The 14,851-nt window shown below is 42.8% G+C and overlaps 1 protein-coding gene across 3 annotated transcripts in view; it reads left to right on the top strand.

Moving 5' to 3' along the window:
* Positions 1-13,801, top strand: part of ADTRP (androgen dependent TFPI regulating protein) — a 34,935-nt gene extending 21,134 nt beyond the window's left edge. Inside the window, exons 4-6 of one of the 3 annotated variants that reach the window (XM_069853696.1) lie at positions 564-679; positions 5,242-5,452; positions 12,719-13,801. In XM_069853696.1, the coding sequence (XP_069709797.1) occupies positions 564-679; positions 5,242-5,452 (327 nt within the window). In that variant the 3' untranslated portion in view covers positions 12,719-13,801. The remainder of the gene's footprint in view (positions 1-563; positions 680-5,241; positions 5,453-12,718) is intronic. The other 2 variants (XM_069853698.1, XM_069853699.1) reach the window with 2 other exon arrangements.
* Positions 13,802-14,851: the final 1,050 nt, after the last annotated feature.

The following is a 14,851-nucleotide window of genomic DNA, read 5'->3' as shown; positions in this document are numbered from 1 at the left end:
CTTGTTTGAAGTTCCTTCATCATCTTGAATCACAGGTAACTTAAGTCCTCTGCTTGTTTACTACTGTGATTTTCAGTTTACAAATAGATGCAAAACACTCTGCACTTGCCCTGGATTAAATAGTGAATACATATAAGATATAAAAATAACCCAAAGAAAACGTGAAGGCAATTCATAAACTGAAGGAGGTGACTTCTGTCCTCCTCAAATGCATATAGCAATAGACTTCAATATCTTTTGCACCCCAACAACAATTACCCCCCCAAAAAATGTACTGCATTATAAAATGTAAGAGGAAAGCTCACCTATTATAAAGTAACATAGATCATTCCGTGGGCGGACCTCATTGCAATACTTTTTACACGTTACTAACAAGAAAGTACCAATGCTTGCTACTTCAGAGATACTTCTTCACTATAAAAAAACTTCAGTGTGTGCTTTTGTGTACATTCAGTATTGTTGATGATCCTTTGCTTACAGGCAGGCTATTGAGCTTTGAGACCCGCAGCAAATAAAGGCAAGGTGCTGTGACCAGTAAGTGACAGATTCTCTTTTCTCCCCAGCACACGGCTGTGTTGCCTTTTGCTGTCCTGGAAATCCTTGCCACACCGCACCGATACCCAGCAAAGAAGAAGGGATTGATCCTATTGGGATTTGTCGCTTTTTTGTATATCAGTTGGTAAGAATTTTGTTCTTTAAAACATTTCCTTAAGTGATCTACTTTGTAAAACAAGGCCAAATGCTGTACTTAGATTTAAGTTCCCCTCCTAGGCACGTGGGAGACAACAGTCTGTTCCGTGGAGGAGTCATTTAAACTTCAGCTGAGGCCCACAAAAATTATTTCCAGATATAGGCAGAGCAGGTTTCTTCAAGGACAACACAGCTCATGAGAGCATACATGGTATCTCCTACTCTTCTAAGGCCTCTTATAAAAAAGCAACTAAATTGAGCTCTGGGGTACTTTGGGTTATTTCTTCTGTGCTGGAATTTTGATTTCTGCCAGTACCATCAAATTTACCTCTTCTCACTGTCTTGCTCACTGCAAAACCACCTAATCTCAAAGGTCTGGGGGTCATAGGAGCAGAAGAAGAGTAAAACTCAGTTTGGTATTTGGCAAGGACACATGACTGGCTTTAGAAACTTGAGAGAGGAAATGATACTCAGAGACAGGTGCAAACTGATGGGTAGCAAGGAGGCATCTGCCCCACTACCACCTCCCATTCCACTGGTGGACTCCACCTACATTTCCAGCAACGTGCCACAGTTGCCACCTGTTGGAGGATGACCCTGAAAGAAAAAGCTATATCTAAACAACCCACCTGTCAGTCCATAGCCGTCCACCCACCTCTTGCATGTGTCATGCACCCCTGGAGCTGGGTTTACATCTGCTCCTGCTCGTTGCACCCCAGCTGCAGCGCTGAGGTCTGGAGGCACTGCCCACTCCATCTAACTATGGGCAGCTGCTGACAATTCAAACCACCATGAAGATGCATTATGTTGAGGCTCAGCTCAGGAATGTGTCCATATATTTTCAGGGTATGCTGCAATATCACTTTTGAGAGCTGAGGAAACACCCAGACCCTAGGGTGAAGACAGAGAACAACTGATAAGCAGGAAGGGGACTTGACCTCTTGCAAAACTTTCTGAGAAGTCACTGGGACTATGAGGGAATCCATCCTTCCCATTTCTGCCCACCAGCCCACAGAATCAAAATCTGCAATAGAAAATTGTTAATAATGCACAGATGAAACTCATCAGAGTGGCTGTGGGCTTCACTGCTAAATCACACAACCAAGCTAGGTTTATCCCAAACCAGCTCAGAGCCTAATAGGATTACAACCACATCTTCCTGAATTCCTTTTCTATGTTCTGGTTCACCAAGTTTCTTAATGCCAGCATTTTTTATTTTTTTTTTGCTTATCTTCTGAGAGCATTTTGGTTTTACTGCCTTTGAGACCAGAAGGCTCTCTAGACGACCACAGCAGTCACTAGTGCCATATTTCCCTCTAAAGCTCCTTTCAGCCGAGCAGTTTCACCCCACGGAAGACATGGTTCCTGCAGGACCTGGATTGTCAGCAAAGGATGAGGATCAACACAGGGATCAACACATTTGAGCCCTCACAGTATCTTCATTGAATTGATATTGTATGGTGCTGCCAGGGTCCTGAGTGGAAGGTGGTGTTTGTCACTGTGTCCTAGAGCCATGATAACTGGATAAATGATATTAGGATTTCAACACTGTTGCATTTCGTCCTCCTGAGGCGCTGAGGAACCACCTCCCATCTGCTTTCCTTTTTCCTCCTTGTCTTGGTTCCCTGCAACCAGAGACAACAGCTTTCAACTAACAGAAATATTTTTATCCTATGCACTGAAATCGTAACATGGATCTACATTTTATTGTTGGTGTTGCAACCTGGAGATTTAATAGCATCATTTGGGTACCTTATGTTTCACAAACAGCAGAGTCCTTCACAAAAGCCTCTCCTTTAGCTATCACTGTCACCACTGTGTTTCCGCTTCCCCAGTGTCGATGGGCTGAGACTTGACTGATCCTCGGCAAGGAAACGAGAAACCAAGCAGCTAGGGATGCCTTGCACCAGCTGCCTACCCCAGGGCTAAGAGGACCCTTAGGCATGTTAGTTAATTCTTGCAGGGATAGACCTTTCATCTGCTGGTTGCAATAAGTAATGCCTTACTCCTGGCCTCATCACATTAGAAATAGTGAAGAATATATAAATTTTAGAACTGCAAGAGAATATAAATCATTATAGATTGCTCTCTGTGTATAAAAAACAAAAAGACCCCAAACTAAATTACATCTAGAGACTGGTGGCTTTCTGGTAATATGTCCATATTCCACCTCTGTTAGGATTTAAACTCTTTTACTTGACTGCATGTTCATTTTCAGTTCACAACCTTTTAATTTTGAGTTAACCACGGTCCCAGAGAGCTCATATGTGGCCAATACATTCTTCTCTTCTTTCTGGAAATTCTTGTTTAATCATTCCCTAGGGATACTTTCTACTCCCCCCATTCAGTGAATGTAGTGCTGCCATTAACATTAATGGATGGGTAATGAGAGGACAGGACTACCCCCTCAGTTACATCCAGCTGTCTTAAGACATCACCTCTCCCTTAGGTCTGTATGCTGTTCTCTATCCTATGGCAGTTTGACAACTTTGGATACTCAGGGCTGTCATCTCAATGTACTGTCACCTTAATCTTGGCATTGTCTGCTTCTGACTTACTGATATCCAAGGTAAAATCTTTGGAAAAATTTAAGTATGATAGAATGAAATCTTCAGAATAATAAGTCTCTGCGTCCTGCATGTGTATTTAACCCATGAGAAATGAGCAATATGTGTTTGTGGGGTGCCTTTTATGAAATCACTAAGAAAAAAAACCCGAACTGATCAACCATTCTGTGGTCAAAACGAGTAAGTTTAGTAATATGGAGGAATGCCCCAAGATAAAAGACCTGGCTACAAGTTAGAAACCTGAAAGTGCTTTAGTGCTCCTACATAGTCATTTGCTTTGGTTTGTAAATACAGGTTGAAGTGCTTCATATCAGGCAAGTCAGCTGGCCAAATTGGATCAAGATAATATAGTTCCTCGTTATATGAAATAACGACGGTTGTCACTCTGTTCTGCTATTTGAGACTCATTAAGAAAATGTACTGGCTCCTGTTAGCACCTGATCTTCAATATTTCTTCTCAGCTTCTCCATAGCCTTTTGCGTAGGCTTTGGGTTATTGGTTTTGTTTTGTTTTAAATTACTTAGCTGTTCCACAGCCTAGTTTATTTGATGAAAGAACCTACCTTAAATCATGAAAACAATTCTCCACACTTAAAATTTTTATGCTCAGTGCACAATCCTCCTCTACCAACTTCCTCCACTCCTCCACTCCGTGACTTAGGTGGAGATTAACAAATATCTCTTTATAAGCAAGGTAAAATCTCTTCTATTTTATGCCCTACGCTTTCCTGCTCTAACTAGAGAAATTAGAAATCATCTTGTCAGGCACTTCTTTTTCTTCCTTATCACTCTCCCCTCCTCGGTTTTATGACACAGTTTTGGGCTGGTGGGGCAGCCTGTTCATCACGGGCGTGATGCTCAGTGCAAGGTGGCTGGCTGTGTGCCATCAGGAAGAGTGGGACTGCATTCCTGTGTTAGCGCTGGTGGTAGAAAATATGGAAAACTCCTCAGATGTGTTTTGTTTTCTTTTTTTTTTTTAAGCAAGATTTAAACCTTTTAGGACTGTTAGAATACAAAGGTTCTTTTTTAGGCAAGAATGGCATATCCTCATAACATCACTGGAGATTTGCCTTATTTTTTATATTCTTTACATATTCAATACAAATACATACAATTTTCTCCATAAAATATACTTTTCCTATATTTTAAGTATAAAGATCATTTTAATAGTATTTTATAGGTATTCACTACCAGCCACTCTTATGTGCTATAAACAATGAAAATAACGACACTGAACTGACAGCCACTGCGAGATTTAAAAGAGAGAAGAAAAAGGCGGAAAGAGATGGCCTAAGTAGAAAAGAAGCCCTATAAAGCAATCATATTTATCCTCTTCCTTTTCTTTCTTTCCCTTTTCCAATCACTGCTTTGCAAATAGTCCTGAAAGAAAAGAGCAAAGCAGCTACATCTCTGTTTCTACTTACTTGCTCCTCCTCTCCTCCTACTTTCAGGTCAAGAAAAAAGGTGCTGGAGAATTTTCCTTGCCCTCTCACCTTCTGAAAACTTCTTCCCACTCCCCAAAACAGTGGTCAATGACGGCAGGATAGAAACAGTGAGAAACAGCACTTCTCCTCCACAGGCACTCAAGATCTAGATAGGGCCTGAAAAGCTGTTGTAACTAAAGAGCAAACACAAATGTGAGAGCTTATTTGCATAAGCTTCATTTAATATAGCCAATTGCACATCCTCATTTCTGAGCATCATAGTACTTTACTGATATTTTACTGCTGTTAATAGCCAATGTCACCAGAGTGTCAGCAGAACATTGTGTGCATTTCAGTCTGCGCTGAAACACATCTAATTTAGCAGTGGCTCAAGCATGCCTCAATAAATAGCCCAGATGTTGAGGAGGTGTATTGACAGCTGAGATTATATTCTCTGTATCGTGACTGTTTTGATAACTTGGACCTTCAGGAGTTAGAAAATATGAAGTGGTCCTTGTAACTGAATGGTCCTAACCAAAGGTTGTTTCTTTCCTTGCCTAGGGTCCTGTGGATTTATTCTGTAACAGGAGAGTGGGTATATCCTCTCTTCGCTTTATTCAGACCTGCTGGGCTTGCAGCCTTTTTCACCTGTAGCCTTGCCATCATCATCTCTTTCTACAACTTCGGAGAGTTCCTAAACCGTATGATATGGGGTCAGTCCAAGTTTTGGTTTTCACTTCTACCCACAGACAAACAAAATTATCTAAAATGAGTAAGTGTGATTGCCTAGAGGGGTGGGAAAGGGAGGAGGGCCCTTGTACACTAGGAGCGGGGCAGTGCCATTTGGGTGACTGATAGAGATTGCCAGGTCCTAAGCAGCTACTAAGAGAGAACCATTCAGAGCAAGAATCCCAACCCCGCCGAGTAAAAGGGTGGGCCAAGTTTCTCTCATGTGGACCAAGAAGCACCTTGTACCAGCATAATCACTTGATTTCAAGTTGCTTCTCAAACAAGGGTACTGAGAGGCCAAATCTCTCTTCGATAAAACTCTTACACCTTCATCACACAGCGTTTGTCCACCTAGGGAAGGGAACTATTTACTGACAATTTATAGGAAGGCGTTAGTGTGTCCTAGTGAAAACATCACAGGAGCTCTATGAGTAAAACAGCATTTCAGAAAGTTTTAACAAACTGTTGAGAGCATTTCTACCTCAGTAGTAGTATAATCTGTAAAAATTTAAAGAATTTTGCTTAAGTAAATGAGCAGTTGGGGGAGGGGGAAAGTAGTTTAGGAGGACACATTCAGTGAGTGGAAGGAAAAGAAATGATGAAGCACCTGTGGGGGTTTGGCATGGGATATATATTTTTTTTTGTTTGGTTTTCTCTCTCCTTTTTCATTCAAGATTAAGGTTTTCAGGATGAAAGTGTTTCTGTCACAAAAACGTGTGTATTTTATTTAGGACAAATGTGTGAACATTTGCAATTTCTTTAACTAGATTTCTGATGAAAGAAAAAAACACTGCAAAAACACCTCTGAAAATAAATAAGACAACCTCCCTCTGTTCTCAGGGAACATTTGATGCCTGATCCATTTTGTGAAGTCTCACATGCCTGTCAAGCCAAAGTAGAGTGTCTGTAGCTAGTCTCTCACCATCCGTACTTAGCTACCTAAAAGCAGCAGATTGGCTTTCAAATGTGCTGAATAACCAACTTCACAACTTGATACCTTTACAAATAAGATGCTTGCTCTACATGTCCATGTTTGGAAATTTTGGCCGAATTCTATTCTTGCGTAAATAGGATACAAGAGGAGGACTGCTGGTAAATGAAAACAGTTCTGTAGCCTTTATGCACTAGTACTGGTTTAACAGGCATCACATAAATAGTAACTGTTACTAATCAAAGACCACATCATCCCTGCAAGTCAGTATAGGTCTTCATATGAGATCTGATATCTAGGTATCAGATTTAGTCATCACTGAGTCAGTATTAGTAATTTCAGGCCTAGAGTATGCCTGATGCATAATAATCAGAATTAAAATAATTTTATTTCCAAGGTGCTAATTACAGAATCACAGAATCACAGAATAACCAGGTTGGAAGAGACCCACCGGATCACCGAGTCCAACCGTTCCTACCAAACACTAAACCATATCCCTCAGCACCTCGTCCACCCGTGCCTTAAACACCTCCAGGGAAGGTGACTCAACCACCTCCCTGGGCAGCCTGTTCCAGTGCCCAATGACCCTTTCTGTAAAGAATTTTTTCCTAACGTCTAGCCTAAACCTCCCCTGGCGGAGCTTGAGGCCATTCCTTCTTGTCCTGTCCCCTGTCACTTGGGAGAAGAGGCCAGCACCCTCCTCTCTACAACGTCCTTTCAGGTAGTTGTAGAGAGCAATGAGGTCACCCCTCAGCCTCCTCTTCTCCAGGCTAAACAACCCCAGCTCTCTCAGACGCTCCTCATAAGGCCTGTTCTCCAGCCCCTTCACCAGCTTTGTTGCTCTTCTCTGGACTCTCTCCAGAGCCTCAACATCCTTCTTGTGGTGAGGGGCCCACAACTGAACACAGGATTCGAGGAGCGGTCTCACCAGTGCCGAGTACAGAGGGAGGATAACCTCCCTGGACCTGCTGGTCACGCCGTTTCTGATACAAGCCAAGATGCCATTGGCCTTCTTGGCCACCTGGGCACACTGCTGGCTCATATTCAGTCGGCTGTCAACCAACACACCCAGGTCCCTCTCCTCCAGGCAGCTTTCTAGACAGACTTCTCCCAGTCTGTAGCACTGCATAGGGTTGTTGTGCCCCAAGTGCAGGACCCGGCATTTGGCCTTGTTAAACCTCATGCCATTGGACTCAGCCCAGCGGTCCAGCCTGTTCAGATCCCTTTGCAGAGCCTCCCTACCCTCCAGCAGATCGACACTTCCACCCAGCTTAGTGTCGTCCACAAACTTGCTAAGGGTGCACTCGATGCCCTCATCCAGATCATTGATGAAGACATTGAACAGGGCTGGACCCAGCACGGAGCCCTGGGGAACCCCACTTGTCACTGGCCTCCAGCTGGATTTCACACCATTTCCCACCACTCTCTGGGCCCGGTCATCCAACCAGTTTTCCACCCAGGAGAGTGTGCGCCTGTCCAGGCCAGAGGCTGACAGTTTCTGAAGCAGAACGCTGTGAGAAACTGTGTCAAAGGCTTTGCTGAAGTCCAGGAAGACCACATCCACAGCCTTTCCCTCATCCAGGACATCCTACTGCATAGGACAAAAGGTCATGCCAAGCAGAGATCAAATTAACTGCAAGAATTAGACACATTTTGAACAGCTGACTAAATATACCTACTGAAGAGATTTTAAGAAATCTCTAAAGAAACTGTGGCAAGCACCCCAGCTTTCTTTTCTGTGCTCATAGAAAGGCCAAAAAGCAAACTCAGTTGTGATAGCATGAACGTAACCTAAGAAAACATATAGAAACACAGCATGCACAATATTCTCTCTTGATATCTTGTGTGCTCTTGCAATTCATAGAGAACCCCTGTATGTGGTGGGTCTGCCTCTCCATGTGTACTTGATATTTTTCAAAGAGGCCACAAAATCATGGCCTTAACAATTACACGATGTTTTGATCCAGGTGCAGGACACTCCTCCTGAGTTATAGTTCCCCATATTTGTGCCAACTATTGCTGCATCCTCAGCTCTTCAATCCCCAGGACTGGCAGCATTCCCTGGATTTGCTTGGCATCAATAAAAGAAGCTGCAAGCTGCACGCCAATAGCTGGCCACTCTGCAGTTTGATAATTCAGGGGCTTTGGCAGCAATAACTCCTCAATAAGTTCCTGCTCACTGGCCCCCACTCCTTCCTACACACCACACACACCAGTTTCTTGCAAGCAGGGGTTGTTTACTGTTCGGATCATTTTCTCTAATCCATTTCCCAGCTCTGTCCACCCAAGAGAAGGGTAGGGCTTCCTTAAGCTGATATTGATAACAAAGTCCCAATAAGCATTGATACAGGGCCAGAGGGAAGCTATTCCAAATTTCAGTGTGCCAGAGTCTTAATATATTCCTGACTGAGACAAATCTTTGGCTCAGCATCACCAGAGTAAAACCAGCTGCAAACCAAATGAAAACACAATTCCAATGTACCTTTCTTCTCACTGCAAAAATGGCTTCGCATTCTTTTTTCATCCTACCCTTTCCTGTCTCACCTTCCCACTACAATAAGGGAAAAAATGCAGTTAAAATAACCCACAGAAGGAAAAAAAAAAAATTAAAAAAAGCCCACACAAATCAAAAGAGTCTGTGGTGGTAGAGGTGAGGCCTTTCCATCTCTCCTTACCCTCCATTCTGCCCACGTCCTCCCTCTCCCAAAAGAAAGGATAGGTGGAAGGGCACTCCTACCCTCCTTTTTGTCACCTATTTTGATCCCCAAAGTCACAGTTTGAGTTACAGAGTAATGCAATAGGTTCCTTTAGGCAGACCTGGAAACACCTTCTTCAATAACACGTGTAGCCACCAAGCAATTAGACCCAATGCTGGTGGCATCTGCCAAGGCTGACACCCCTCTCTGGATTGCTATGTCTGGGCTTCACCCCAGAGGGAAAGGCTCTAGGGTAGCAGCTTCTTTTTCATTCCTTCCCACTTGAAGAAAGCAAGCTGGCTGCGCTTGTGCCCAGATAAGCTCTGTTTATTTGAAGGTGCAAGAAGTGATTAACAAATAGGTCCATGTTAGCAGCAAGCCCGGTTTTCTTCTGGACTTACATCCCGTGGCAGACAGTAAGCTGCAAATGAAGCTTGTCCCGCAGTGCACCATGGGTGCTCTTCCACAGTCTGTTACAGCTTCAGGTCACTATCCCTTTTCCTAAAACCAGCTATGTAATATTTACTCTTTTTAACCCTTAAAGGTGTATTTAGCTTCAACTTATTCCAGACACCATGGATGGCAGTTTTCAACTTTGATAAATCCTGTGCTTGACCAAAAAGATGCAATATCATTTCTGAGAGCTGGAAAATCCAGGCTGTTGAATAATATAATCTTGTTTTTCCTTTTCAGAATAACCAAAAAGATGCCAAACTCTACATTTGTTTTATTATTTATAGACAAACTGTTTCATACAGTGTTAGAGGTTTTAAAAATGTATTATCTCTCATGCGCCTCTCCCTCCCCTTGCACAGTTGGATTGGTGGTAACTAAGGCAACCCAGCTGCACAGCCTGAGAGGCACAGAAAATAGTACCAGTAATGACTTTTTTTTGTTTTAAATCCCAGAGTTTCTAGAGTACTAGACAATGCTGAGCAATACATAAACTCTAAAGAGGATAATTGGAAACAATGGGCTAAGTATTTTACTGCCATAAATTTACCTCAGCCAAGAATTTGGCTGCAGGGTCTGAGTACCAAAGATTAACCATGCGATAGCTTCTCCCATTCCTGATGGGTAGAAAACATCACGCTGGCAACTGATCTCCTATTACTTTGACCATTCAAACTAGAACCCTCACAAATAAAGCAATGCAGCTCTTTTCCTCAGGTTTTGCTCCCAGTAAGACAGCCAGAACCTAAGGAGAAATTCAGATCAAAGTTTTTGACATCAGGCAGAGCAACCTTTCAGGTGAAGTTTATTCTCTGGCACCAGTATTTGAAGATAGGGCAAATTCATTTGCCTTCCATCTAATATGCCTGAAAAAACCCACACAAAACAATAAATAACTGCTTCATTTCAATTCTCTGAAACAGAATTGGATAGCAGCTATAGCTAACAACAGCTACCTGCTCCATCAGTGATTTAAATGCCTGCTGAGGGACATTGGACAAACCACTTGCTAGATATTACAGCCACAAGGCCTCTGCCAAGTCCAGAGAAATGCCCATCCCCAGGTGGTGGAACTGTTCTTTGGGAGAGAAATGGACAGAAAGAGAGAGTGGCTGTCAGAGCAGGCATCAGCTCCAACAGACCCATGCCAGGATGCTTGTTGTCCTCCAGAAGGGATGAATTTGTTAGCAGGTGGCTGAGGAACACCACAGGGGCATAAGCCAAAATTAGTTATTGTAGAGCAAAGGATAAGGCAGTACAAGAATAAGAGCTGTTGCTCTCAGGAAAGAGGAAACGTATGGCAGAGTAACTTCTTGTGCTCAGGGAATGGATGGATGTGCCTCTCCCGATATTCTAGATCTTGAGTATCTTGTGAAGACATCGCTGAAACATTTTCACCCAAGACTGAACTAAAGCTAGACAGAAATCTTCTCTTTAGTATATTTTTCCTCTTCTTTTTGAAGTACTTTTGCATGTACATGTGTTTTCCAGAAGCACATAACAGGCTTTAAGAACTGGTCATTTTCCCTGGGTGTTATTTTTGTATTTACGTGCTTGTGAAACCAAGCTCCCTTAAATATCCTGTAGTCAGCTATTGGGAAACTCAGCCTATGTTGCAGCACATGAATCTCTGCAATACAAAGTGATACTACACTACAATTAAGTTCTTGATGCTCTGATTTTCCTGAGAAGCTGTTGAGATTACAGAAGCCCAAGTGGGAAATGAAAGGATGAAAAGGCTGTACGTGTGGGGTATGAAGTCATTCTGCCGTTGTACTGGTACAGGCTTATGAACAACAGTTTTTATGTGAATGTTTAAGTGCTCCTGTTCTGCAGGTGATTATCAATCCGGTCACAGGTTATAGCCCTCTTCTTTAGTGTCTGGGAGGGATTTTTCAACAGAGCCTCCTTTCTAGAAGATACCTTCATTTGTTCTGTTATGCCTGTAAGAACAAAGTATAAAAGCTCAGGGTATATCTGTTTCTTTCAGTGAACAAATAACATTTATATCTACAATTTCACTGCATTGCCAGTGACAGACAGAACTCAAATTTAGCCCAGAGTTTGCAAACTAAATACAAATATTTACTTTTGTCTCATCCATTCATCCTAGTTGTGCTACAAACTTGTGACAGCATATTTATATCCTCCATATATTTGTCACTCCTTCAAGCTCCATATTAGCCCCCGTTTACAGAAGTCTAGCTATTTGAAGGAAACCTGCACCATCTGTCACATGCCCTACTCTTGCTGACAAGTTTATCTGATGATCCACAGAGGGATATAGGATCGGAAGCTCTAGCAACCCAGGGCATACAATTTCATACTGGAGGCCAGATATAAACAGATGCTTGCTAATAGGCTCTCTGTGGCCTAGTAGGCTACTATCTTCTTTATTTGGTGGGTTTTTTCCTCCCCCATCTTTAAATTATTAATTTGGTCTGCACAAAATACTTACGAGAACATTTGGAAAGGAAGAAATGTCAGGATTTTGATCCACATCAGACCAATTGCAAAATGCTGTGCAGGCTGGAGATAAATAATATAGAGTAATTGGTGTTTCAGAGTCTGAGGTTTATGGACAAGCAAAGTACCTTTACAAGAATTCCTTTTCAGTAAACAGTCACCAACGGGGAAGGAGAGAGACTGAGACACTGCTTTACATAAGGGTACCCAAATACATTTGGTTATTACCACGCTTAGTGCACCACAGCAGCACATCTGGTCTCTAGCTGGTGCTTCAGAAAGCTGTGGGTCTTTGGTAGGTCCTGTGCTGTCCCAACCAGCCGTGTGAGGATGCTCCAGGTATCTTAGCTGCAGAGATTAATATCTGCTGCCTTTTCAGAGAAACTTTACTTTCAAAGCTTTTCACATATACTTATAGCAAGCTAGGTTTGTTAGGCAGCAGACCCTTTATCCCCACTAGCAAAACACTGTTATTCTCAAAGGATGTGGTCCATGGTAGATTTCAAATCATTCCTCAGTAGTCGAATAAACTCTCTCTTGCTAGGGACATCCCAAGCTCAGTAGACTTCTCTAGCACTTCAGCCTTAACAGCTGGTCCAAACCATAGCTTGCTCACACTCCCAAAGTGGTTCGCTTCCCCAGGGTTGTTGGGAGGCTGGTGCCAGGTTCATGCCCTCCTCCCTACAGGTTGCTTGATGTGTAAGAGGACTTGTCTATTGTGCCCTTTTCCCCCAGTAATCTTTTCTCCTCTGCCTCCAAACAGGAGATTCAGTATTAATACTCGACTACAGGCAGAAAGGCAAGTGACTCCTCCTCGTCAAACCAAACAATCTCTCCATGAATGCTGAAGCCGTGAAGTAGAGGAAAATAAATGCAGATGTGATAAACCCTTTCTCCAGTGCATTGCAGCTTCTGGTGAAGCCATTATGTCATCAGACATATGGGAAACTGGTGGAAAATATGAAGTGTCTGCCTCTTACATGATGACTCTGCAACTGCTATGAATAACAAAATTGTGTTCATCTGTTTACATAGATTTCTCGTCTCTTGCACAAAGTACTTGAGGATGTGTCCATGGTTAAAACTCGTCACTGGTAAATGAACTCCCTCATGAGCTTGGCACCACTCTGTAAAAGACCAGTGAATACAAGCCAGCTCTTATTTGGATTGCCCTTCATCAAGTCTGGAAAAAATTAAGGAAAGGGATAATTTTAACAGTGCTGTGACTTCCAAACTAGCTAGATAACAAATTGGGCTAACAAGGACTGTAATCAGGAATGTCTGCTCAGAAAGATCACCATGAAGCCAAATTCTTTTAATGAGAAACTTTCTGGAGTAATAATATGCATAATATCTTTTCTCCATTTTAACAGGAAATCTGAACGCAACACTTTCTTCCTTTTTCTTGGTTTCAGTTAATCTTGCAGCAAAAGTAACCTAATTATACTGACTGTATGATTGCTTTGACAGAAAGCATGTTAATTTAAAGCACTGTTTAACATAAAGCTGCCTGCCATATAATTACACTCCATTCACATGTTTACTAATCTTGCTCAATATAGTTGATTTCTGTTATTAGCCTCAACATTTTGTTAACATCTAAAACACTGGAGATCTGCTTTGCAAACTGCAATAAACAGACAAAACCAACAGTAGCATTTCTTAATGGTCAATGTGAAAAAAGAAAGATCTCTGATTTTAGCCTTGGATTTAAAACTAGTTGCCATACTTAGGTGTCTAATTATCTTCATTGCCAACATTCCTAGCTTAGAGCTACCGTGCATGTAGTTCACTGAGGTGTTATCTCCATCCTTTGAATGCTGCTGGAGCTTAGTAAAAGTGAAACACATTGTAAGCTGCCTGTGAGCAATAAAAAAAATAATGTGTATACGTAAGATTGTTCTTCTCACATGTCAAGCACACAATAAAATTCTGGTGTGGGAAGTTAACATATTAGGGCTTGATTGTAAACCAAGTTAACTCAATGAAAGATGTACATCCATTCAATAATTCCCAGCTTGCCTAGATAACTCACTCCTGCTAACTTTGCAAAGGACATGTAAGCACTTACACATACCCTATGACTGGTCAGTCCCTAATTTTCTGTGGAAGGTAAAGGAGAACGTGGAAAGAATTCAGCTGAAAGATGCTGGTCAAAGGAAATATTCCAGAGAGACAGACAGAAGAAAGACCGTGAAGGGATTTAGGGAAGATGAGAAAGCTCAGAAGACTTCCGTGATCCAAGAGGAGGTGGTCAGAGCCTTGCTAGCCCAACTAGACACCCACAAGTCTATGGGGCCGGATGGGATTCACCCTAGGGTATTGAAGGAGCTGGCGGATGTGCTGGCCAAACCCCTTTCCATCATCTTCCAACAGTCCTGGAAGACTGGGGAAGTCCCACTGGACTGGAGGCTGGCTGATGTTGTGCCCATCTACAAGAAGGGTCGCAGGGAGGATCCAGGAAACTACAGGCCTGTCAGTCTGACCTCAGTGCCAGGGAAGGTCATGGAACAGGTGATCTTGGGCGCTATCATGAAGCACATGCAAGAGAACCGGGTGATCAGGCCCAGTCAACATGGGTTCACAAAAGGCAGGTCTTGCCAAACTAACCTGATCGCCTTCTATGACAAAGTGACTCGGCTGCTGGATGAGGGAAAGGCTGTGGATGTGGTCTTCCTGGACTTCAGTAAAGCCTTTGACACAGTTTCTCACAACATTCTGCTTGAGAAGCTGTCAGCCTCTGGCCTGGACAGGCGCACACTCTCCTGGGTGGAAAACTGGTTGGATGGCCGGGCCCAGAGAGTGGTGGGAAATGGTGTGAAATCCAGCTGGAGGCCAGTGACAAGTGGGGTTCCCCAGCGCTCAGTGCTGGGTCCAGCCCTGTTCAATGTCTTCA

This window comes from Phaenicophaeus curvirostris, chromosome 3 (genome assembly GCF_032191515.1).
Source record: "Phaenicophaeus curvirostris isolate KB17595 chromosome 3, BPBGC_Pcur_1.0, whole genome shotgun sequence".
Taxonomy (NCBI): Eukaryota; Metazoa; Chordata; class Aves; order Cuculiformes; family Cuculidae; genus Phaenicophaeus; species Phaenicophaeus curvirostris.
The sequence above is the reverse complement of the archived record's forward strand: the minus strand, read 5'-3'. Positions and strand labels throughout refer to the sequence as shown.